Source organism: Schistocerca serialis, chromosome 5, assembly GCF_023864345.2.
Source record: "Schistocerca serialis cubense isolate TAMUIC-IGC-003099 chromosome 5, iqSchSeri2.2, whole genome shotgun sequence".
Taxonomy (NCBI): Eukaryota; Metazoa; Arthropoda; class Insecta; order Orthoptera; family Acrididae; genus Schistocerca; species Schistocerca serialis.
Genome location: NC_064642.1, coordinates 144433771 through 144458448, shown reverse-complemented (window position 1 = coordinate 144458448; position 24678 = coordinate 144433771). Strand labels below are relative to the sequence as shown.

The 24678-nt window shown below is 45.1% G+C and overlaps 1 protein-coding gene across 1 annotated transcript in view; it reads right to left on the bottom strand.

Annotated features, from left to right (window-relative positions):
* The window catches only part of LOC126481809 (protein amnionless), a 131339-nt gene that overhangs the window by 80647 nt on the left and 26014 nt on the right, over positions 1-24678 (bottom strand). The window contains exon 2 of the mRNA XM_050105764.1: positions 20503-20793. Coding sequence (XP_049961721.1) covers positions 20503-20793 — 291 coding nt within the window. The remainder of the gene's footprint in view (positions 1-20502; positions 20794-24678) is intronic.

The following is a 24678-nucleotide window of genomic DNA, read 5'->3' as shown; positions in this document are numbered from 1 at the left end:
CTTTTGCACAGTTTCATTTGGAATTTTGTTGGGTCTTGTATTATGTTTTCCCCTACCACCTGGTTTTGGTGTGATAGATCCGTCAAAAGAAAGTTGCTTTGCGATGTTTCACCGACTCGAACAGTATAAAACATTTGAAAACGCCCTGGGCTTTCCTGTTCCACTTTTTGGCCTATTTCTTTTAACAGGTAAAACTTGAATGCAACCAACCAAATACACATCTTGGGTATGCTTAGTCGTTAGGCCATTAAAAGCATTAATAATACGATGCCTTGCTTCAACGTCAAATTTAGTAAAACACAGTCCGGATAGGCATGTTTTTTTCACTAGTGCTCTTGTAGTTCTTTCCGCCAACCTTTCGGTGTTTTCTTATGTTCCGTTCCCATTGTTCCTTGCGCGATGCTTTTCTCCTCTTCAGTGGTCCAACAACTACGTCTCTGCTTCTTGGATCTTCTTCTGTATCAGTAGAAATCTCATCTCCACCAGGCTCGCAGTTTTCTGAAGAAACGCTCCTTCCTCTTCTGATTCACTCATACTGACAGAAACCGTGAAATCAAATGACGATGAAGTCACAAAACAGATCGTAAACCTGATAAAAAATATCCCTCAGAGAGAACGCGCGATGTTTACACCGTTCTGCTGAACAATACGTAACACAACCTCCGCGCTATTGTTTGGGGGAAGAACGAGGCAGCTCCCGGAGCTGCCTCTTTTTTTTATGAAAACTCGGAGTACAGGCAGCTCCAACTGTTGGATTTCTCTGAAACTAGTGGGTGGAGCTGCCTCTTTCTTGCACCAAACGAAGGGACCTTTTTTTTGTATGTGATAGAATGTTCAACTCAATAGCGCCAAAAAGTGGAGCTGCATCCTTCTTGCGCCAAACCCCTCAATTGCGAAAATATGCCAAAACCTCAAAACAAACGTGACCAGAAGTCATTATAACTGTGATCCTAACCTTGCTGATAACGAATCTAATAGCAAAACTGAAAAATTAAGAATGGCAAAGCCAATATGGTGCAAAAAATGCGAAAGAAATATGATTATTTTAATGAGTACTTGAAACATGAAAGGCAATTCTGCACGCCGTTTTCATCAAAATTAGAGTATGATTTTCAGATTCAGAGACTGACAACAGGGCAAATCGGAGTGGGAACGTTTTACTGATGATGTGGAATCACAGTGACTGGCAGCAAGGTGCTCTGTGTAATTTTCATTTCCTTCCTTTATTAACGCAGTGACAGGGTCACTGATTTGTGAATGTTTTTAGTGTGCTTGCCAATAATAGGGCGAACATTAATAAAAACGACAAACTGCAGGGACGGCTTCCTGGCTGGAAATTGAGGAAAAACAAACATTTGTCCGGAAATGGACGGTGTAAGAGGTCCATGACTAAGGAATTTGTTGCTAGCGCACTCGAGCAGATGTAATTTCGATGGATTGCTCACGCGCTGCCTGCGATATGTAAGCTATAAGAGAATCTCAAACCAAAGAGCAGTGTTGGCTGCAGTAGGAACTGTGTGGCAGTAGGAGTAAGAAGTAGCGAGCAGTCGTGTGTATGGAGTTGGCTCGGCCGGTCGTGGGGAGCGATGGCGGTGCTTGAGTGATGTACTATAAGGTAAAAGCAGCCTCGCGAATATGTACTATTGTTATATAAAGTCCCATGTAAATGTTTTAAAAAAATTTCTTAGTAATAATCTCTCTTATAAAAATTAACTTTTGACAATCATACATCTCAATTTAAAGAAATTATTAATTTCTCCAATCCATGGTCATCCCGATTATTGTAAAGAAAATTCAGTTGTTTCTTTTTATATATGACAAATCTGTCGGCCAGCATTGCACTGGGCTGTGCCAAAAAAATTTCTTATAGGAGCAGATATATACGCGTTACCCGGCGGCCTTATTGAGGTAAGAATTTACAATTTATTCAGTATGATCTTTCAGGGCCATGACGCAGCACTCCTGACGTCCAAAATTTACCAGTTTAAATTCACAGTCAATTATTGAAAGGTTATACGTGAGCCGCAGTTTTATTGAGAGATTAGTCACATTGTATTATTGGTAGGTTACGGAATTATTTATTGGGAGGTTACGCTGAATGTGAATGATATAAATAACTATATTTTTACTGTTGGGAGGTTTCGGAATTTTTCTGTTGGGAGGTTACAACAGTGTGCATGCAATGACAACAAATCGTACCGGTGCAAAAACAATCGACAAAATCCTTCCCGTAGAGAGAAATCCCCTGCTGACGATCCTTGCACTCGTTGCAGGCGATAGGATAGTAGCAGTTGTCATGAAGGATACACATAATCGCAGTTTCGCTTACACTATGTTGGTGGGCCACGTGCTACGAGTTTGTGCTAGAATTCGTCTCAATATCCGTAGAACACAGACCTTTAAATCTGCTGTTCGAACAGTCCGCCACCTCCCTGCGCGTTCATCAGTCTGAAAGGACCCGAACACAAACGCCCAAAAAGGGTTTGAAATGGTGTGTGATGTGGTTTGTGTTTGTGGGGGTCACTTGTTTTGGTGTAGCTGTGCTGCCTCTCGACCGTTTCTGCTTGACCGTACACAAACACCATCTCGGCTTGTTGCCGACACGAACACTGGACTATTCTACTGCTTACAATACGCTGCACCAATCACACAGCCTGCCACACACGAGGAACACAAGGCAGTTGGTCAGAGCAACTTTCATTTATCGGCGCCATCTACCATAGCAACGATGCATTTCCGGACACTTGTCCACAGGACTTTTTTCCCTCCGTTTCCAGCCAGGATTCCGTCCCTGCAGTTTGTCGATTCTATTAATGTTAACTCTGTGTAGTGTGTTGTATTTGAGACGGGCGAGCAGGGAACGCTACGACCGAACGGGACTGTTTGGGAGCAAAGACCGACGACCCAGGTGGTGGATTCTTAGAACTGAGGCCGGCTCTACCACCCCAGTGGGCAGAAAGCTTTCATCCACATATACTGCTGCACAGCCCAAGGTCCAGCTTGAGAACAGTGTGCCGACCGTGGTGGCCACGTGGTTCTATGCGCTGCAGTCCGGAACCGCGCGATTGCTATTGTCGCAGGTTCGAATCCTACCTCGGGCATGGATGTGTGTGATGTCCTTAGGTTAGTTAGGCTTAAGTAGTTCTAAGTTCTAGGGTACTGATGACCTCAGATGTTAAGTCCCATAGTGCTCAGAGCCATTTGGACCATTTTTTGAGAACAGTGTGGCGCCGACTGCAGGACCCGGGGACGCCTTTCCTTGTTTGCGGACCACTTTGATGGTGACCATCTCTCGCTTGTGGAAAGCGTGGACTACAGGAAACTAAGTCTAGGCTCATAGCGGCTCTTTCTTAATTTCTCAAGCCTTATTTGCGAGGCAAACAGCGTAGGTGGGAAAAGGCGCAATTCGTGTAATTGCGTGTGACGTCAAGAGCGCAGCACTGAAGTCAGTGTTTTTGGCAGTAGGGGAGATTTTCACGTTGTGATAGGCGTCTGAAGGAGACGAGCTATTTTGTGGGGTTTCTATAGTTGGAGGGAAACCTCGCGACTGGCCCCTCAGTGCTTCTTAATTCTGCTATTGCCAACTGACAAGCTTTCGCGGTAAGAAATTAGCAGGATGTAACTGAGTGCCACAAGAAAGACACTTCGGGTTTGGTCACGGAGGTGTCCCCATCGACTTGACGTTAGGACGTGAAGGTGTCCGCATCGACTTGTGCTTTGATCGAGGAGGTGTCCACATCGAATCCGGGTACAGTAGCAATAGAGGACAGATCGACTTGGCACTGCATCGCGGTTGAGCACGCAACATCTACCAGTTGCTACAAGATGCTGATGACAACGCCTTCTCGAAGGGGCCAACACATCTGCTGCGTACAGCTCTGTGCACCACTGTCCATTTACGATGAGCATAAAACGCAGCTGCCGCAGGGTAGCTTAATTCGATTTCGCATTTCTGAAAGCCTGGACAATCGCCTGTCTCAGGTTCATCGCACTAGTATGACTGTGTGAACTTCTGGGAATAGTCAACAACTTTCAGTCAGGAATTTGCAAAGATTACAATTATCGTTGTACTTTATTAGAGTGTAAATTCTCAAGTGGGCAAGCAGTAAATACAAAGATGCCGGAGGCTATCCAATTAACCTTCCACATGAATTTCGATAAACAAAATTGTCACGTTTTTCGTTGTTGAATTTGATATTGTTTTTATAGAGGTGTTTTTGAATAAATTTGAGTACTTAACTAAACAGTGTTTCTGTTTGCTGCTTTCACTTACATTAAGTTATACGCAGTCAACCAGTTTTCAGACAGATACTTTCAGTCACATTATACCATACACGAATAATTGTAACTCCGGTCAGATAGCGTCAATCAGACTAAGCTTTTATGCAAATTCCCTGCTTTAGGATCTGTACCCAGGGCTGTAATTTCGCGTTATGAACATAACTTTGCTCATAATTAAAATTTAAAAGGTAGATCTTAAAGACGTGGCCTGCCCATAATTAATTTTGAGAGACAGGAAATTTAACCACTCGAAATTGTTGACCCTGCTGTTTACGAGCGACAGGGGTAAGTCAATAAGTATCTGTAACCGATTTTTATAATCTATTACACCCAGATTACGCAGTTTTATTGATGTCATTACTCTAATAGTCACCCCGCTTTTCAATGCAGTTGACCCATCGTTGCACAAGCTTTCCGAAGCCCTCTGTAAAAAAACTTTTCGAATGCGCAACAAGCCAAGTATGCAACGCTTTCTTCACATGTCGATCGAAGCTGATTCGACGGTCCTTAAAACATCTTTAAGTGAACCGAACTGATGGTAAACCGACGGGACCGTATCTTGACTGAATACAAGATGCTCCAACACCTCGCAACTCAGCGTCTGAAGAGTTTAAACGGAGTGGGCGGTGGAATGCGGGCGCGCATTGTCATGTAACAAAAGGACGCCTTCCGCCAAAGGATTTCTGTGTTTATTGCGAATTGAAGGTTTCAACTTGTTTAAAAGTATTTCACTATAACGTTCAACGTTGACTAATGACAGCCGGCCGGAGTGGCCGAGCGCTTCTAGGCGCTTCAGTCTAGAACCGCGCGACCGCTACGGTCGCAAGTTCGAATCCTGCCTCGAGCATGTATGTGTGTGATGTCCTTAGGTTAGTTAGGTTTAAGTAGTTCTAGGGGACTGATGACCTCATATTTTAAGTCCCATAGTGCTCAGAGCCATTTGAACCATTTGACTAATGACCCCTTTTCCAGTTAACGTTCCAGGAGTGCCCCTTTTGAGGTCCAAAAACTGCGAGCATCACTTTTCCTTCAGAAGGTTGACTCGTGAATTTCTTTTTGACTTGAGATTCCGACTGTTTCCCTTTCATGCTCTTGCGCTTGCTTTCTGGTTCGATGTGATGAGTCCATGTGATGACTCTTTTTCAGAAACGTTTCACCTTGGTTAGCATGATATTCTAGTAAGTGCTGAAAGATTTTCATCGTTACGCTTGTGCTCTTCATCGAGTTGTTTTGGAACCCATATCGCACAGACTTTGTGAAAGTCTGATATGCGTGATTTCATATGCACAACCATGACTAATCTGCATATTGTTTGCCACATCATCAGCAGTGTCTCGTCTGTTATTTAGGATTAAGTCACGGACTTACGCAGTGTTGTCGTCAGTTGTGGCTGTAGTTTTCCTCTTCCTTCACTCTCGTTCGACCACTTTAGAACCCTTCAGTCCACTGGTAAACAATTTGCTGTGACATTACATTGTACCCGCATTCTGCTGAAAGTCTTCTATGAATTACCGCTTCTGGTACACCTTCAAACCACTAAAACCGAATTCTTCTATGGTATAAACAGAGAGTAACATGGCCATCCTTACATACCAAAAGCACAAAGCGAACGGATGTGATAACGTTGCAACCTACCACAGGCGAAGATACACTAACTCCGCCCGATCAGGCCATGAAGGTCTAACGGCACCGGCCGACCGCCATGTCATCCTCAGCCCACAGGCGTCACTGGATGCGGAAATGGAGGAGCACGAGGTCATCACGCCACTCTCCTGGCCGTATGTCAGTTTACGAGACCGGAGCCGCTACTTTCGCGATCAAGTAGCTCCTCAGTTTGGCTCATAAGGGCTGACTGCACTCCGCTTGCCAACAACGCTTGGCAGACTGGATGGTCACCCATCCAAGTGCAGCCCAGCCCGACAGCGCTTAACTTCGGTGATCTGACGGGAATCGGTGTTACCACTGCGGCCGCGGTGGCCAAGCGGTTCTAGGCGCTTCAGTTCGGAACTGCCCGACTGCTACGGTCGCAGGTTCGAATCCTGCCTCGGGCATGGATGTGTGTGATGTCCTTAGGTTAGTTAGGTTTAAGTAGTTCTAAGTTCTAGGGGACTGATGACCACAGATGTTAAGTCCCATAGTGCTCAGAGCCATTTTTTGCACTATAAGGGAATGGCCACACTTTTCAATAAAGACCATTTTCAGGTTTACGGTTTACTTACCATCTAACTTGCCAGCAAGACAATATGATCTCTCTTGTCGGAAAGTCGACCGACGCACGAGGCAAAAGAGTATTCACCCTAGAAGACCTTGCGCTAATACGTCTATCACTGACTCTAGCCATGATAACGGCCTCGGTTCTGCGAGGAAGAGAGTCACATGTTTCTCCAGGCATCACACATCCAAAAACTGGGTTATTTTGGGAACCAGCCTTATGCAAACACAATTAGTTTATTTTTATATGTCCCCAGACGTGTATTGACGCCAATGTGTCATCTTCTGTGGGTTAAATTTTTATTTTCTGTAAAGTATAATATCACATTTGTAATAATTTAACTACTGTAGGCCTAAGAAATACAATATTTGCAATTTGCTTCGTTTTGTTTGGACACTCACCTTACAATTACATCGCTAATTGAACTATGTTATTAAACATCGATTTTAGTGCTCGTTTTCGTAAACTTTTTGACAGCATGTCATCTGCAAACTAGCCATGAAGGAAAATTATTGCGTATTTGTGGAGAGCTGTTTCGAGGTTAGAGGTTATGTACGTTTCTGTACTTACATTTTCCGTATTGTTTCGTGTCCGTGGTAGGTGTCCCAATCAGCTACAATTTAGTGCATTGATTTTACTCAGTTCTTCATAAATTTCCGCTTACTGCTGCACCTTGCATGCACTTACTCAAAATGTGGCGAAATGTGTCTGACACTTCTGGCAATACTCTCATTGAGATGTGTCATGTTAATGTCGTTACTCACTTGTTCATCGCGTGTGTTATGGCACTGATTTTCAATGTATGTGTATGTATGTGTGTGTGTGTGTGTGTGTGTGTGTGTGTGTGTGTGTGTGTGTGTGTGTGTTATGACCACTGCATAACAGAGAGTTGATCTAATTTTGGAAAGCAATATATTAACGATTCCGTGTGCCATCGATTCGAAAAGTCCTTAGTAGATTTCCGAAGGTATGTGGCACAAAATGTCTATGCACACGTCACATAATTCGTATAAATTACGTGCCAGTGCCTCGTGGTTGCTGACATGGTGCCTAATAGCGTTCCAGATGTAAACCACTGTGTTCAGATCAGGCGCATTTGGTGGTCAAGACATCAATGTGAGTCCGATATTACGCTCCTCGAAGTACCGTAGCAAAATACAGGTCTTTTGACAGAGGTAGTTATCCAGCTGGAAGATGCCATCGCCGTCTGGGAAGACGGATTACTACCGCAGGTCCCGTGGAAGTCGAGGTGAATGTCACCCATAGCATAATACTGCCCCGATGGCCCACGCCCATAGTGTGGTGCATGGTTCAAGCAGGGATTTACCTGTGACCATCGATCTAATTGTAAGGTGTCAGGCAAATCCAATATCTTCCATGAAAACCCTGACATGATAGCAAATCCGGCAATATGTCACATAGCTCTGAATAAATCCTGACATTAAATTAACCAATGTAATACGATCAACGAGTGAGCAAATGGAATACCACAGACTAACACAAGAATGCCTAAATGTATGTCATACCTTCCCACCGTTAAACAGACACAGTTCCGAGGGGAGAAACGAGAACAGAAGCCGAGAGCAGAGCCATGTAGGCTATAAGGCCCTACGATAAGAGCGGGACAATGGGACACCCACATCGCCGGCTGACCGCCGGGAGGTCCATCCCACAGCCCATGTTAAAAGATAGAGCCCTCCAGAAGAACATTATAGATCTTACGATAACACTAAAAGGGTCACACCAGCTGCAAGTTTTAGTGTGAGACTACACACGTCTCTGTTATGTAGCAAACATTAAAAACATTGCCCCACCACGAAAAGTATAACGTTTCTCATTGAATAGACAGAATTTTTGTAGGCGGAGCTTAAGGTTAACATTGAGACGCTGATTGGTCAGTTGACAACACAGCCAGATACCTTTTTCTTAAACCAACTTCGGTAAACAGTAGTAAGGATAAGTTCGAGAGAGTTTGTGGAGGTGCGTCGCCTGCCATCCCTGACGCTGCGTAACCACCGACAAGATAATGATCGCACGCAATGCCGCATAAGGTTGCATAAGGCTCCATTCAGAACTGCAGAAGTCTCATCTGTTACATCCCCTTTTTACGTAATACTAGTGTTGATCGTCAATTAAACTTCGTGGTATTCACATTTGCTACTTGAAGTGAAAATCTGAAACGCGATGATTTTTCTGTTATATAATTATTAAGAAACCACATCAACCACTGTAATTTACGACAAATTATATAAGTAATTAAAGATAATTGAGAGTCACTGTAGACCATTTTTGATAGTTTTCTCTTTTATGAAACTTAATTTAAACCTAGATTATAGATGTGATATGGCATAGGTCATCCTTCGATCCATTATAGAACTTGGAAACCCATTCACGGAATATTCGTTCACATTTTTGTTAAACGCAGTTGGTTTTTATCATCCTGTATTAAAATATTTCCTTTTATCAATAGTACAATGTGGTGTCACCGCCAGATACCACACTTGCTAGGTGGTAGCCTTTAAATCGGCCGCAGTCCGTTAGTATACGTCGGACCTGCGTGTCGCCACTATCAGTGATTGCAGACTGAGCGCCGCCACACGGCAGGTCTAGAGAGACTTACTAGCACTCGCCCAGTTGTACAACCGACTTTGCTAGCGATGGTTCACTGACAAAATACGCTCTCATTTGCCGAGACGATAGTTAGCATAGCCTTCAGCTACGTCATTTGCTACGACCTAGCAAGGCGCCATTACCAGTTACTATAGCTACTGAATCATGTACAGTGAAGAGCGACGCTCATCATTAATGGATTAAAGTTAAGTATTCCACCAGCTACGTCCGTTTTTCTAAATTCTAATTTCCTTGTCCTGTTCCAGACCTAACGCCAGCCTGAGTGAGCTAAAACACGTGCCTTTTGGCTTCCTCTAGTAACACGGTGTTGGCTCTCCTGCCAACCCACAACATTGGTGACGAGGCAATACCGCGTTCTTAACTATACTGCCCTGATTTACTTGTGTAATGGCTTCGCCACCATCTCCAGATTTACTGTCCGAATTTTATCGCTTACAGAACCAGCAGACGCAGGCCTTACTGGATGCCCTTGGACAGCTCATCCAGGGTCAACGTGCGATGCAAAACGATGCTGCAGTCGCCGCTCCACCGCTAACGCAGCCACAACACGCAGTTGCACCAACTTTTCGTCCTTTTGATGCTGCACTGGAAAGCTGGACGGAGTGGTCACGCCAATTTGGATTCCATCTTGCCGGCTACAGAATTCAAGGTAACGAGCGGCAGCCTTTTTTGTTGTCCTCAGTAGGGATGAACACGTACCGTGTGATAGTCAAATTATTTCCCTGACGCGACGTAGCAACTCTGTCCCACGACGAAATTTTGTCTGCATTAGATGCATATTTAAAAGAATCAGTCAATGTAGTTGCCAAACGGTATACCTTCTTTTGTACAAAACGTACGGCAGGTCAGACTAATCAGGAGTGGGTTGCAACCTTCCAAGGCCTTACTAGGGATTGTGCTTTTGAGTGTCAATGTGGACTCCCTTATTCAGATACTATGGTACATGATGCAATTGCACAGAACGTTTCTGATGTTCGTATAAGGGAACAGATTTTGAAACTAGTCAATCCCTCCCTTCAACAAGTGATGGACATATTGGATCAGCAGGACACACTTGACTTTGCTCAGGAATCATTTGCAACTTCGCCACCCGTGCGCCAGGTTAACCATCCCGCCGGGTGAGCTGCACGGTACAGTAAACAGCCCTCGCGCCCAGCCGCGCCGCTGCCGCCAGGCTCTCAGGCACATGTACCGCGCCAGCAAGCAAATGCAGTGCTAAAATCACGCCCGCAGTGTGCTACTAGACATGCGCGTGAGAATTGCCCATCACGCCAAGCTATTTGCCTTTACTGTAATAAAATAGGACATGTTCAAAGTGTTTGCCAGAAAAAGGTCAGATTGGACACTCAAAACCATTCCAGGCCCTTTGCTTCACGCCGGAATCGGAATCGAACCAAGGATACTCAGGCTCGTGAAACTTCGCCCATGGAAATTCATATAGTCCATTCCACTCTGCCCAGTGCCACTCTCTCTAACAGTGACTGTGTTCATCCCACAAATAGTGTGCATCGCCATCGCCGTAACTCCCGTCAAGTCGCAAGTGATTTTGTACCAGTGTCAGTTCACGTTACACGAGACAGTCGCTCTTGTCGTCAGCAGGGCAATAAACTTTTTGTGGACTTGGACATTAACGGCAAAGTGATACCATTCTGGCTCAATACCGGGGCTGCAGTTTCACTGATCAATCAAGACACTTACGAACTACTGGGCACACCTCCGTTGCGTGCCGCAAATGTTAAGTTATCTAGCTATGCAGGTCCAGAGATCCCTGTGTTAGGACAGTGCAGCCTTCTTGCAACATACAAGGGACAGACAAAACTTGTGTCATTTTACATCCTTCGTTCTTCTTCTGCAGTGAACTTGTTTGGTTTCGATTTATTTCAGTTGTTTAACTTGTCTGTAGTAAATCAGGTCCTATCAGTGAACCAGACTGTGCCTTCCGACAGTGTTTATCGTCTATGTGACGAATCTGCATTTTTGCACCGGGCCTCGGTTGCGCTAAGAACTATAAAGCACATTTGGAACTGAAAGTAAACGCGCAACCGAAACTTTTCGGAGTGCGCAATGTTCCCCATGCATTGCGTGATGAGGTCGCAAAAACATTACACGATTTGGAATCACAAGGTGTAATTGAACGTGTGCAGGCTTCTCTCTGGGCATCACCCTTAGTAATTTTTCCAAAACCGTAGGGACAATTGAGACTTTGTGTGGCCTTCAAGGCAACAGTGAATCCACAACTAGTGACTGCAACTTTTCCTTTACCCCGTCCGGAAGATCTTTTTGACAAACTGTGCCCGGGTAAATATTTTTCGAAGTTGGACCTAGCAGATGCGTACTTGCAAATACCGGTGGACGAAGAATCCCAGCGCGTTTTGGTGGTTAACGCGCATCTTGGTTTGTATCGATTCAAACGACTGCCATTCGGGTGTGCATCCGCCCCTGCATTGTTTCAGCAATATCTACAAACTGTTTGTGCGTCGGTCCCTACTGCAGCAAACTATCTGGACGATATTGTGATCTCCGGAAAGACGGAAGAACAACATTTAGCCAATCTCAGAACCTTATTTCAGGTCTTGCGACAAAATGATCTTCGCTTGCGCAAGGACAAATTTGTGTTTTTTGCTCGTGACTTGCCCTACCTGGGACATGTACTCAATGCCCAAGGCATACATCCCAGTCCCGAGCACCTCCGTGCCATACAAGACTTGCCTTCGCCGCAGAATTTGAAGCAGCTACAGAGTGTGCTGGTAAAAATTACCTATTATCACAGCTATGTTCAACATGCCTCTTCCATTTCAGCTCCGTTTCATCGCTTACGCCGTAAAGGTGTTCCGTTCGTCTGGACGACGAAATGCGAACGCACCTTTCGCCAGTTGAAATCGGCGTTGCTTTCCAATACTTGCCTTACGCCATTCGATCCCCAGAAGCCCCCTTTGTTGATGGTGGATGCATCGGATTTCGGGATCGGTGCTGTGCTTGCGCACAAAGATGGATCGCACGGTCGCCCTATTGCCTTTGCGTCCAAATTGCTCCCGTGTGCGCAAAGAAAATATTCACAGATCGAGAAAGAAGCATTGGCTCTCGTATTTTGTGTTACAAAGTTTCATGATTTCTTGTATGGTCGTCACTTTACCATCATCACAGACCACAAACCTTTGACATTGCTTTTTCATCCGACCAAGCCTGTACCTCCACGTACAGCGCAGAAATTCATTCGCTGGTCTATTTTCCTCTCGCAGTACCGCTACGATATCTTGTATCGATCCACTGCTAAGCACGGAAACGCCGATCCGTTGTCCCGTTTGCTTGTTGCTGAGGATAGAGCATTCGATTCCTCCGAACTTGCTTGCATGTTCATTGATTCGGAAACCGATGACGTGGTCGAATCGTTTCCGATTGATTTTCGTCGTGTAGCTACAGCCACAGCTGCCGACCCTGTCCTTGCTACCGTTCTGCCTTTTGTTGCTACGCAATGGCCCTTGTCAAAGTCACGGATCGGGGATGCGTTGGTTCGCCGATTTTTTGCTCACCAGGAGAGACTTTTTGTACGACTTGGTGTTTTGCTGTTGCGTTCTGATAATGATTAGTCCAGGGTCGTGGTCCCACGTTCGTTACAGTCCTCTGTCTTACAGCTTCTCCACCAAGGACATTGGGATATAGTGAGAACGAAACAACTTGCTCGTCAGCACTGTACTTGGTTCGGAATCGATGCCGCGATTACGAATATGTGCTCTTCTTGTATGGTGTGTGCCGAACAACAATCGGCACCACCGCGGAAATTCTTTGCATGGCCAAAAGCCACTTCGCCTTGGCAACGCTTACACATCGATTTTGCTGGTCCATTCTGGAATGCTCGATGGTTGGTTGTGGTAGATTCATTTAGTAATTTTCCTTTTGTTGTCTGGATGTCTTCCACGACGTCATCTGCCACCATCCAAGCGTTATCTGCTATCTTTTGCATTGAAGGTCTTCCACAGACTATTATTTCCGACGTGGCCCACAATTCATGTCCGCAGAATTTCAGTCATTCTGTAAGGCAAATGGTATTCAATATCTGACATCCGCGCCGTTTTCGCCACAGTCAAACGGTGCTGCTGAACGATTGGTCAGGACTTTCAAGTCACAGATGTTGAAGTTGAAAGAGTCGCATTCTCGGGAGGACGCGTTATTGCTCTTTTTGTCCTCGTATCGCTCTCAGCCCCGAGATGGTCGCTCGCCGGCTGAGTTGCTCCACGGTCGCCCTCATCGAACCTTGCTGTCTTTGCTACATCCGCCGCATCAGGTTCCTGTGCAGCGGCAGACACCTGCTTTTGCCCCAGGCGACGTTGTCTACTACCGCCACTATCGAGGTTCACGCCCTTGGCTCGAAGGGCGCATTCTTCGCTGCCTCGGCCGCGCTATGTATCTGGTTTTGGGGGCCTCTGGTGAGGTGCGTCGGCATCTCAATCAGCTGCGCCTCTGTCGTCGCACGGGATCTGCCGCTCCCCGTCTGCTTTCAGCGACGGTGCCGTCCGGTCAGCGCCCTGGGGACCCATCTACTGGCTCGCCTCGGTCCCAGGTGTTGCCGACGCTGCCTTCCATTTTGCCCCATGGCGACGCGCCGCCGCCGCCGCCGCCGCCGCCTGTTCTCCCGCCGGCGACGCCCGCAGTGGACGCTTCACTGCAGCCGCCAGGCGCCTCCCTGGGTCACGCGCCGCCGATCGCTTCCCGTGACCAGTTGTCCTCCGACATGGAACTCTTGCCCGCTCCGGACCGTACGTCGTCTTCTCCCGTCGGGTGCCCCGGCCCGATTGAGGTTGACCCTTCGGACCCTCCTGTCTCTGTGCGGGCGCATACACCGCATGTGCGTGCACCCTGGAGCAGGTTTTCAGGCGTTTCCTAGCTCCCCGCGGTCCGAATGGCAGGGTGCGGGTGGCACAGCCTCGCCTGTTGTTAGGCTCCCCACCTCGTCGCATACGTCAACATGGGGTCCTCCCCACGGCGGCCGGAAGCCTTATGCCACACCCGTACGCCGATTTGCGGGGGAGGAATGTGGTGTTACCGCCAGACACCACACTTGCTAGGTGGTAGCCTTTAAATCGGCCGCGGTCCGTTAGTACACGTCGGACCCGCGTGTCGCCACTATCAGTGATTGCAGACCGAGCGCCGCCACACGGCAGGTCTAGAGAGACTTACTAGCACTCGCCCAGTTGTACAACCGACTTTGCTAGTGATGGTTCACTGACAAAATACGCTCTCATTTGCCGAGACGATAGTTAGCATAGCCTTCAGCTACGTCATTTGCTACGACCTAGCAAGGCGCCATTACTAGTTACTATAGCTACTGAATCATGTACAGTGAAGAGCGACGCTCATCATTAATGGATTAAAGTTAAGTATTCCACCAGCTACGTCCGTTTTTCTAAATTCTAATTTCCTTGTCCTGTTCCAGACCTAACGCCAGCCTGCGTGAGCTAAAACGCGTGCCTTTCGGCTTCCTCTAGTAACACGGTGTTGGCTCTCCTGCCAACCCACAACGTACAATTTATAAACAATGTTTTGTGAGTAGAATAAAAATTCCAATGGCAAACTTAACTGCTTTTTCGACGTTATTTTACCAGCTAACTAAAAATAGGAAAGCCTAGGAAGCCCTTCCACTAAATTTAGTTAGGATTAAGATTCTTTTACAGGGAGTGCAGTCGAGCTGACACTGAAATCATTAAGTATTTGATTATATCATCGTTAGTCTCACTGAACTCTTCTGAACTCTACATGTCATGTGTGGTCTGGCGTCTCCTTACCAGCAACAGGTTCCAGGTTCAAACTAGTCAATTCCCTAAAAAACACGCTCAGAGCGTCGTTATGCGAAAGTGGTAGGGAGACACGACTTAGAACAAACAGACACCACGCAGAATGTTAGATAATCTAACATCAACCGCCATTCATCTCACAGGACGACACCTTTCCATTGATCTACAGCCCAAGTTCGAGGATCTTCTGCCAACTGCAATCGTAACTGACAGCGTCATTGGGTCAGCGTGGGAACACGCAGTGTCTGCAGCGAAGCGCCATGTTGCAAAATGTGAGCTGAACGGTGTGCTCCGAAACACTCGTGCCTTCACCAGCGCTGTACTCTGTTGTCATCTCTGGCGCGGATCGTCGCCTATCCTGCTTTACAGATTGTCAAGCCTCAGACCTCCACGTTCTGTGGTTCCACTGTCCGTCAACCACTTCCCATAGATACAGCAGGACACGCGAACAGCCGATAAGCATCGCTGTTTCCGAGATACTCGCTACAGTCGCTGGGCCATAACAATCTGTTCTTTATCAAGGTCCTAATGTCAGTGGATTTCCATATTTGCGACCCGTCCCATCAGCAATATGGTTCGCTGTTTGTTTCGGTCCGCAACGCCGCAAGGCAGTATTTGGGATGAGCAGTGGTCGTAATGCTTCGGCTCATCACTGTAGTTCCTTAATCCTGATGCTGCACTGCTTGACAAAAAAAGTGAAGCACCCAGAAGAAGACGAAGAAACGAAATGAAACTACACTGGTTGAGAGAGTAAGTGAACTTATTTCAGTGATTACAAAATCGAGGCAAATTTACAAAGAATTTGGCAGAAAGAGCGCACTCGTCAGTATGGGGTTGCACCTTTTATGACCTGGATGCATGTTAGGAATGGTGTGATAAAGCCGTTGTATCCCCTCCTGAGGCAATTTTGCCCACAATTGTAACTGGTTCTTAATATCTTGGATACTGGCACTAAGGCAGAGTTGACGTCCGAGATATTGCCACACATGTTCCATCAGGAACAGATACGGAGATCTTAGTGGCCACTGGAGTACGTCAACTACACGCAGATAGTTCATGTAGACACGTGCCATGTGTGGGCGAGCCTTGTCCTGTCTAAAAATGGCAGTACAATCCTGTCACGAGAGACTTAACACATGAGGAGGCAGGATGTGTGTGACCTACAGTTGTGCAATCAGAGTTCTCTGATCACTACCAGACATTACCTGAAGTCATACCCGTCGGCTCTCCGGACCCTGTCACCAGAAGTAACACCGCTGTGCATTTCTAATAGACTGGAAGACTGGGATCTCTTTCGACATCGGCGTCATACTCGCTGATGATGGTAATCTGGGATAGGACAGAATCATGATTCGTCACTAAACACAATGCGAGACCATCCAGCAGTAGTGCATGCTTTCTGGTCACGGAACTACTGCCAGTGCAGCCGTTTGTGTTCTTGTGTTTACAGCAGCCTACGCATGGGATGCTAATTTTCTAGTCCAGTTGCTGTTAGTCTCTGAGCAATGGTGGGGGATGACAGAATGTTGCAGGAAGTCCTCGGAAGGCAGGAGCAGACGCAGAGTGTTACAATGTGCTTGGTGCGCAATACGGTGATCGTCCATTGTGGTGGTCAGAGGTGGTCGAGTGAACACTTTACAACGAATGTGCCTGTCTCCACGTTCCCACGCAGTCCAATATCGGACCAGACTAACATGCGAATGCCCCACTACTCTGGATACTACATGATTCGACTTGGCATCCAAATGGAAGCCCACAACGAGGTCCCTTTCAGAATCGGTTAGGTGTTGTTTCACGTGAGTACCTGGTGTCTTGTGTCCTTCACAGTGATCGCTCAACATCTGCCGCTATTGTCGCCCCTTATACGCGTTATCTCAAACCTTTTGGGTCAAACTGAAACAGCGGATAGTAGGTCCACAACCGATTATATTGAGATAGGGAACCAATGGTCGGAAATGCATATTTATTGTTTTATGTATATACCCAGCGTACATCGCATGAGAACAACGTAGCTCATAGGAATTGTTCTAAGTGACGACCGCCAGTCTCAATGTATGCATGGCAATGACACGTGAATTTCTACCGCACGCTAGTGTGTGTTGTACCAGGAGACAGGCATTGGACCGTAGAAAGAAGATCTTCATCCGTTTCTACGGGGGTTTCATACACCAATGTCGTGATGTAGCCTCAGAGGAAAAAATCTAGAGGTGTGAGATACGGGAATCGTCCTGGTTCTTCCATTTCAACGATGAGGCTACCTCTTGTTCAGGTGCTCGTGGACCTTAACATCCAAGTGGGCTGGTGCACCGTCGTGTTGAAACCACATCCTTTCCGAACAAAAAACAGCCTCTGAGAACTACGGCAGCAGGAACACCAGGTAACGTGGATCTTTCAAACGGAGAACTAACCAATAACGTCCTAGTAGGTAACCTTGGAGAGTGTCCGACCACAAGAGTGTGACATAACAGCAAACGCCATTCTCACGCATGCATTGAGACTGGTAGTCGTCGCTTTGAACGATTACTATGAGGTACGTTGTTGCTACGCGATGTACACTGTGTATGTCCATAATACAATAAATACGGATTTCCGACCATTGGTTCCCTACCTCAATACAATCGGTTGTGGATTCACTATCACCTACTTCAATCTGACCCAAAAGGTTTGAGACGCCCTGTATACCCTACCGGAATGGCAAGACATTAAACGCGAACAACACTAAAGCCTTTTGATTGTAGTTCTACCTGTCACAGGTAACTTAATCGTTACAATACCGGTCGATGGGGTGTCCATTTACGAAGTTACATTGATGCCCGACCATTACTCCTGTGTGCCTCAGCTTTTTTTTACGCAAATTTCGACTTATTACATGATATACGGTGTCTCATAACCCGGATTTCACCGTTAAAGCCGTCGGCACACGGACCGTGCATCCGAACGTTGAGCGTTGAGTGTGCCCAGTTTCTGACGTCATAGCGCGGAAACCACGTTCGGGAGACTTTCCGAACTTGAAGATCAATATCAGGCATGTCAGATATTCTGAGCGTGCGTCTGAGCCACCTACGTCACACGTACGCCGTCTCCCTTCAGCACAGTTATGAGGCGCCATATTGGCATTCATTTCAAGCCTATATGTATATACGCTGTTTCTGAGCACCAGCAAATTGAGAATCACTGGAAAATCCGTTGTTAGTGGTGTGATTCGTTCCAATAAAATAATGACAAACATCATATTCGTAGCAAAAGAATTACTGTAACTAGCATATTATGAGACTAGGCTATTTGAAGGCAGTGACACACTGAAGATCCACCCAAAAATGCATTGTTCTTGGTACAATTTGTTATAATTAAATTTGAATTAGTAACATAATTATCTACGATTAACGTTTTTAGTAACACGTAAGTTTTTGTTGAGGCGGTGGTTCGCGTCTTAACACACCCTAATTTTTTTTCCTAACGTTCGGGGTTTTATTAGGTTATGATACTTCTTATTAGTTTAATATAAGTATATGCTATAATATTTGATGTTATGTAGATATAAGTTCACCTTTTTTTGAGGGGTGACTTTGTTCGATTGGCTTAATTGAAACTACAGGACAGCTTGCACTATTTGTATAAAGATATTTTGCTCCTTTTTCTTTTACACTTCGTAATTCACATGTTGCAAGGATTCTGCTACTGGGTAGGAACAGTGATCAAGTAAGACTGGCTGACTGAAATGTGGGAATGGTGAAATAATGTTTATCTTATGCAGAGAAGTATTCCAAATTAGTACTGTGCTGTTTGTAATGGAACTTTTATAAGCCTGCGCCCTTATTGATTGGACACGGTACTTTCCTTTTCGTCGACGATGGAGGAAATGTGCGTTTCAATAGAGGTAACGTGGGAATTTTACGCGCGCCCGTTGAGTGAACAGTGTGATTTACGAACTAGAAACATCCCTCAAACTGCCGCTGGAGTGCATTGCGATCGCGTGTACGACGTTGGGGCCCACGTACCGTATGCATAAGTCGCATCTTTCCTGGGCGTTCAGCAGCACGTTGAACTTGGCACGCTCAACGTTAACGCTCGACAGCACGGTCCGTGTGCCGACGGCTTTAACGTTGAGCGTGCCAAGTTCAACGTGCTGCTGAACGCTCGGGAACTATGCGACTTGTGCATACGGTACGTGGGCCCCAACGTCGTACACGCGATCGCAATGCACTCCAGCGGCAGTTTGAGGGATGTTTCTAGTTCGTAAATCACACTGTTCACTCAACGGGCGCGCGTAAAATTCCCACATTAGCTCAATTAAAACGCACATTTCCTCCATCGTCCACGAAAAGGAAAGTACCGTGTCCAATCAATAAGGACGCACGTAAAATTCCCACATTAGCTCTATTAAAACGCGCATTTCCTCCATCGTCCACGAAAAGGAAAGTACCGTGTCCAATCAATAAGGGCGCAGGCTCATAAAAGTTCCATTACAAACAGCACAGTACTAATTTGGAATACTTCTCTGCATAAGATAAACATTATTTCACCATTCCCACATTTCAGTCAGCCAGTCTTACTTGATCACTGTTCCTACCCAGTAGCAGAATCCTTGCAACATGTGAATTACGAAGTGTAAAAGAAAAAGGAGCAAAATATCTTTATACAAGTAGTGCAAGCTGTCCTGTAGTTTCAATTAAGCCAATCGAACAAAGTCACTCCTCAAAAAAAGGTGAACTTATATCTACAGAACATCAAATATTATAGCATATACTTATATTAAACTAATAATAAAGTATCAGAACCTAATAAATACGCAAATGTTAGGAAAAAAAATTATTGGAAGTGCTCAGACGCGAACCACCGCCCAAATGTAGACTCCTTACCGGACAGGGACGCTACTCATTACGCTAATCCAACATTAGCTCTGCAGATGTAAACATATTTGTTACGCTTTGTCAAAATCGTTAATCGTAGATAATTATGTTAGTAATTGAAATTTAATTATAACAAATTGTACCAAGAACAATGCGTTTTGGGTGGATCTTCAGTGTGTCGCTGCCTTCAAATAGCCTACTCTCATAATACGCAATTTACAATAATTCTTTTGCCACGAATATGATGTTTCTCATTATTTTATTGGAACGAATCACACAAGTAACTATGAGTTTTCCAGTGATTCTCAATTTGCTGGTGCTCAGAAACGGCATATATATATACATACAGGGTTGAAATGAATGCCAATATGGCGCCTCAACTCTGTGCTGAAGGGAGACGGCGTGCGTGTGACGTAGGTGGCGTTTGGCCATCTCATTGGTCAACGCTCAGACGCACGTTCAGAATATCTGACATGCCCAACATTGCTCTGCACGTACGGAAAGACTCCCGACCGAGCTATTCCACGCTATGACGTTAGAAACTCGGCACGCTCAACGTTCGGATGCACGGTCCATGTGCCGACGGCTTAACGTCCGACAGCACGGTCCGTGTGCCGACGGCTTAAGCGAAGTGACTTGTCGTTCTATTGTGAACACACCTCCGCATGAAGACAGCGACGTACCTTTCCCTGGTTTCGATCGCTACGGCTGTTGCAGTCGGACTGAAACTGGCGCTCACCTTGGCCGGGGCAATCGGGCGCGGCGTGCGCGTCGCCGGCGAGCAGGAGCGCGCCGTCGGCGGGCAGCAGCAGCTCTCCGGAGCGCGGCAGCAGCAGCTCGGCCACGGCGGTGTCGCCCTCCGGCAGGCGCACGGCCGCCGACAGCCAGCCGGGGAGCACGGCGCGGTCCCGCGAGCACGGCACGCGCCCGCCCTCCCAGTTGGCCGCGTTCGTCCAGTCCGTGTTGCGCAGCCACGTCTTCGTCGCCGACACCGGCGCAGCAGCCACCACCACCACCACCAGCAGCAAGCCTGTAGACAGACAGTCCAAAATATGGACGGGATACACTGTTAATTAGGAGTAAAATGTTACGACATCTGTACTTCACTTTACTACAGTACATCACGTCTGCGTAATAAGCTAGTACGGGACTGCAGGCAAGAACATACAACATACTCGGAACTACAAACGGTTCACAGCATTCGTGTCGTATGCACCTTCGTCACTGCCAACAAACATTTTAGCTTAATTTTATCCATTGTTTTTCAGTGTTTCGTCCGCGACTGCACATTAATGAATCCCACTGCCCCCAATCTCAGAGCACAGCCAAAGATCCATAAACAGAACTCTCCAATTAGACCAACCGTTAACTCAAGAACACATCTGCATAAAAACTTTCACAGTTGGCAAATAATATCCTCAGAGAATTTTACACTTTTGAAACTACATACACAATAAAAATTGCACACGAGTTAACAACACTCATCAAAGATGTAAAAATCCCCAGAGAAGCTAGATTTGCCTCATTTGACATTATCAACTGTTGTGTACATAGTTCCGCGTAGTCAGCGCATACACAACTTTCCCACTAGAGCGCGCCCTGCTAAGCACAGCAGTGCGGGCGCAGCACTCGTCCGTCTCCGCACTACGAGATGGCGCTGCCTTAGAAACGGACCAAATTCTCCTTCCGCCGATCCGCGTATTAATATGTAACGCAGCCAATGAGATCGCTGCTAACGTAGAACCATTTCTCCTCGTGGATCACACTCTCGCAGTGATACCTGAACGCACGAGGTATTATAACGAGTGTACAGACCTCCGATTAGTCAGTCTGCATTAGTCTGTACGAGTCTGCATTTGTCTGCACCAGTCTGTACCAGTCTACATTTGTCTGTACCAGTCTATAGTCAAGTTTCAGTCTGCATCTAACAAGATTACCATATTCCTGTACATAGCCATGAAGATAAATGTATAGACACTTTGTCAAGTATCAGAGATATGTGAGAATAAGATTAACGTACCAAGACCAAAGGAACTTCAGATTGTCAGTTGTAAACAGCATACAGAATCAAGTTACGCAAGGTTTATGCTAGTTACTATTTTAATAAATGTGTGTGAAAATTAATCAAGTTCTGTTTAAAGTTGGTCACTGTCAATCTCCTACTCTAAGCTTGCAGGTGGCATTTCTATCATCTGACCTAACGCAGAAGATAAACACGCCACGATAAGACCACGAGACACATTGCTGACACTCGCCTACTTCGTTAGAGTGATGAGTCAATCTGATGGTGTGTGTACCAAAGGTCTTACAGTATGCACACCACATCAACATGTTCACAAATATACCTGTTAAAGAGACAATTGAAATTATTAGAAAGAACCTCATCACACGCAAAAAACTAACCATACCAGAGATTACAGAGTTGGTAGATCTACTTGAACTAGTACTGTCCGACAACTACTTTTCATTTAATAATAAAATCTATCTACAGAAAGCAGACTTAGCTATGGGTAACTGCATGTCAAGTTTCCTAGCTGACATTTTCATCAACCACTTAGAGAATAAGTTCTTAAAAGGAGAAAATAAACTTGTTCAAAAAATTGTGTATTACAAGAGATATGTAGATGACACACTACTCTTATTTGATGGCACTAAACATGAACTTGAAGAACTCACATCATTCAACTCACTCCACAATAAAGCTTGCAGGTGGCATTTCTATCATCTGACCTAACGCAGAAGATAAACACGCCACGATAAGACCACGAGACACAATAGAACATGAAACAAATCAATCCATAAATTTCTTAGACCTCACAATTGTGAATGAACAACAAGAACATAACTTGTACATTTACCGAAAACCAACCTACACTGACATCACATTGCATGAATCTTCATACCACCCGAACACAGATAAGTATGCTGCATTTAGATCAATGTTGAACAGGGCATATACATTACCTCTAAAACCCAAAGCACTAACACAAGAAATCGATACTATCAAAACAATTGCAGTAAATAATGGTTACTCTGTAAAATCAATTGATAAACTATCTAGAAAAATTCAGACCAACATCACTCACAAAAACACTGAAAAGAAAACACCCGACACAAAACAAATCTTCACAAGCATTCCATACTTAGGCACAGTATCACAAAAAATAGCTAACTTATTCAAAAAAACCAATATTAAAATATCTTTCTCCACAAACAGCAAACTTGGATACCACTTACCTCACACAGTGAACACAAACAAACCAATAACACAACACAGTAGAATATATAAATTACAATGTAACAGTTGCTCAGCATTTCACATAGGAAAAACTGGAAGAACCTTCCACACACGGTATAAAGAACACACCGACGCCTATCGACTAAACCATTTTGAAAAATCTACAATAGCTAACCACATGTATATTAATAAACACAGACTTGACGACATCCACAACAGCCTAACTGTACTTCACACAGAACCCAACAGTAAAAAACTTAATCTACTGGAACAGTTAGAAATAATGCTACATGAAGTAAATTATTCCGAAAACTTTTTGAATGAACAAACAGAGTTTAACAGCCACACTTTTTTCCACATCTTTAAAAGTTTATTTTTTCCTGAGGAATCAAATCTATAACAGTACAAACAGCTGACAACCTACAACATGGTGCCAAATAATTATTTTAATAATACCTGTGTACTAGTAATACTATTCCATATTATCTTCTGTGAAACAAGAAAATCGATTATATTTAGAAGTAGAACATCTGTATGAAAGAGAATCTTTGACATGTTTACGTTCTGCTACTACAATGTGCGAAAAAGTGTGTGACTATGTATATATCCCAGTATGTACTGTAAAATTAAAGATGTGTATTGTGTATACCAACTGCACAACAGAAGTTGACATCATACAATGTTAAACTGTAAGTTAGTTTCATATTATTAACGCTGTTAAACTTATATCTACAATATACCATGTTGTAACACAAAAATGTAATATCAACAGACAAACAACTAAAAAACCCGATGTAAATCACTAAAAAGCACCTGAAGATGGGCCTCCAGGGCTCGAAATGCATAGTGCAGTAAATAAACGCAACTTGTGACTGAAGGCGGTTTGTTCTTCATTTTACGAAACATTTTAGATACCGACTTCTAGAACAGCGCTGGATTTTTACTGCAGAGCCTTCCGCCCGTGCTTCTGAATTGTGTATTATGTTCTGATTAGTTTATTGCTCTCCAGATCCTCTCTGTGCTATACATACATCAGTTCTTAGTACAATGACTCCAAGAGTGCCTCCACTCGGTCGCTGATGATGGAGCCAACGTGGTCTCTGGCCACGTCCGAGTGTTGGGGAATGAAGCTTCCGATGCTGCTGCCGAGGCTGCAGTCCCCCTGCTTAGGACTTTTGGCTATTCTGCCGCTTCGGATGATCTTGCAATCTTACCCTCCCACACATCACTACTAAATTTTTCTTAGTGTCTTCATTAGTTTCAAAATCTTTGAGAGGGGTAAGATATACAAAAGAAAAACTTTTTACTTCATTTTCTCTTGTTGTTGGCTCCAATTCTTGCGTCTAGGAGTACATTCTTCAGTCTGTAATTTTTATAGCGTTGTGGGTTCCTGATGGCTAAATAACTTATGAAGATTTGCCTGTATATTTCTTGAATTTTATTCTTTGTCACATTACTAAACATCACACCGTCTTTATAATTTCGATTTTCATAAAACCATCAATTACATTGTTCCTAGAATGAAATTTTTACTCTGCAGCCGAGTGTGCGCTGATATGAAACTTCCTGGCAGATTAAAACTATATGCCGGACCGAGACTCGAACTCGGGACCTATGCCTTTCGCGGGCAAGTGCTCTACCGACTGAGCTACCCAAGCACGACTCACGCCCCCTCCT